Source organism: Verticillium alfalfae, genomic scaffold (assembly GCF_000150825.1).
Source record: "Verticillium alfalfae VaMs.102 supercont1.1 genomic scaffold, whole genome shotgun sequence".
Lineage (NCBI taxonomy): Eukaryota > Fungi > Ascomycota > Sordariomycetes > Glomerellales > Plectosphaerellaceae > Verticillium > Verticillium alfalfae.
In genome coordinates this window covers 2,884,669-2,886,206 of record NW_003315038.1, presented here as the reverse complement: position 1 = coordinate 2,886,206, position 1,538 = coordinate 2,884,669, and the positions used below count along the sequence as shown (strand labels likewise).

The following is a 1,538-nucleotide window of genomic DNA, read 5'->3' as shown; positions in this document are numbered from 1 at the left end:
ATTCCGCTGGGACGAGCTATGGTGATAAGCATGGCGGACACGGCGGGTCATCGTTGCCTTTTCACAAGAGGGGCGCCGTGAAGTATTGCAGCACGTTCATGAGCAAGGACAGAAACATACCGAGGAGGAGCGAGATGGCTCAAACCCCCCAGGACCAAGGTTTCTCGTGTTCTTCACCAGGTCCGCGCACACGTGTTGACTCCAGTTTATTACAAAATGGCCTGGTGACTTACATTCACAGGTGAACAGTGACTTGCGTCTTCTCACTGGCCAACCACCCTGTCATCTCCGCTAGCTAAGCTGGGTATAGAGCATTCGGTAATTCAATGACACACCCCTAACGCCTGTTCCTTCCTCTGTCGTTGACACAATGCTGTCCAGAAACGCCTCAAGGACAGGTTTTGGGCTGGCTCAAGGCAATCTTTCCATCTCAATGACATGCTTGTCAAGACAGTCCAAAAGTGTAAAACCTGACACTATCGTCTTCTTTCCCTGACCTTGGTGCGTCGTTCGTTTCAGTTTCCCGTGTCCAGGAAGGGTACAAAATTCCTGTTGCCGAAACGGCTTTCGTCATCGTTACGGTCCATTTTCTCGTCTTGGCCTGAACCTCCGCATTGATGACCGTCAAACATCATCTCGATCCCTCGCTTGCGAGGCTCACTTCGTGCATCTTTGCATGCCGTCGAAGCCATCACCTGGGCAGTGACTGATCTCTGTGCCGCCAGGATGTCGTGCCACGCAACCAGTAACCTCTTTGAATCCTCGTCATACATGGCGGAGAACCTTTTCATGGTGACGTAGGAAACAGTTGTAATGAGGTCCAAGCCAAACATGACCATGAGGTATGCAGTAACAACCATAGCAGAGCGGTCATTTCCCGATTCGCAAACGACGAGGACCTTGCCGCGCCTGTGCGATACGACGGCTCCACTATCGGCCTGGCTACGATGGACCTCCAAGATATGGTCGTTGATCTTTTTGGCGGCTGTGGTGTACACTCTGGTGAGGTAGTGCATGCTCTTAACGTCAACCCTGTCCATCTTAATACCGAGTGCACGGGTGGCTGCCGTGGGGCCCAATGTGACGAGTGTTGTTGGCTTGGTGATGTCGCTCGCGTAGCCGACAGCGAGGATCATGGTGATGCCCTCACGCTCGAGGAAAGCCTGGTCGCGTGAGGCTGAGTGAGGACCGAGGTAGAGCCAGTCAACAACTGCCTGAGCTTCACGTCGCGATTCGTACGTCCACTCTTCGGAGGGATCGCTAGCCTGTTGCGGGGTTCCATTGTTGGTGATGATGCTGTACTCAGCGGCTGTGATGCCGAGGGTTGCGAGGTTGCCCAGAAAGGGATCCAGTGTCATCTCTCGGAGTGTCGTTAACGGTACATGTATGTACGGCGGGCTGGGAGGTCGACTTTCATATGGCGCAGCTGCCATGATCGACTTTGAGAAGCCGCCGGGCATGCCTGTCATCGGCAGATCACCCATGCTGTCCGTCACGAAGGCCAGAACCCGCAGAAACAAGGGTTGAGAATGATGCCG

At 54.0% G+C, this 1,538-nt stretch overlaps 1 protein-coding gene across 1 annotated transcript; it reads right to left on the bottom strand.

The window, feature by feature from the left end:
• Window positions 1–515: 515 nt before the first annotated feature.
• Window positions 516–1,538, bottom strand: VDBG_00883 (FMI2 protein; the record flags this gene model as incomplete). The annotated part of the gene is made up of 1 exon (XM_003009154.1): window positions 516–1,538. One exon carries the CDS (start codon window positions 1,482–1,484, stop codon window positions 516–518), a length of 969 nt encoding a protein of 322 aa, XP_003009200.1.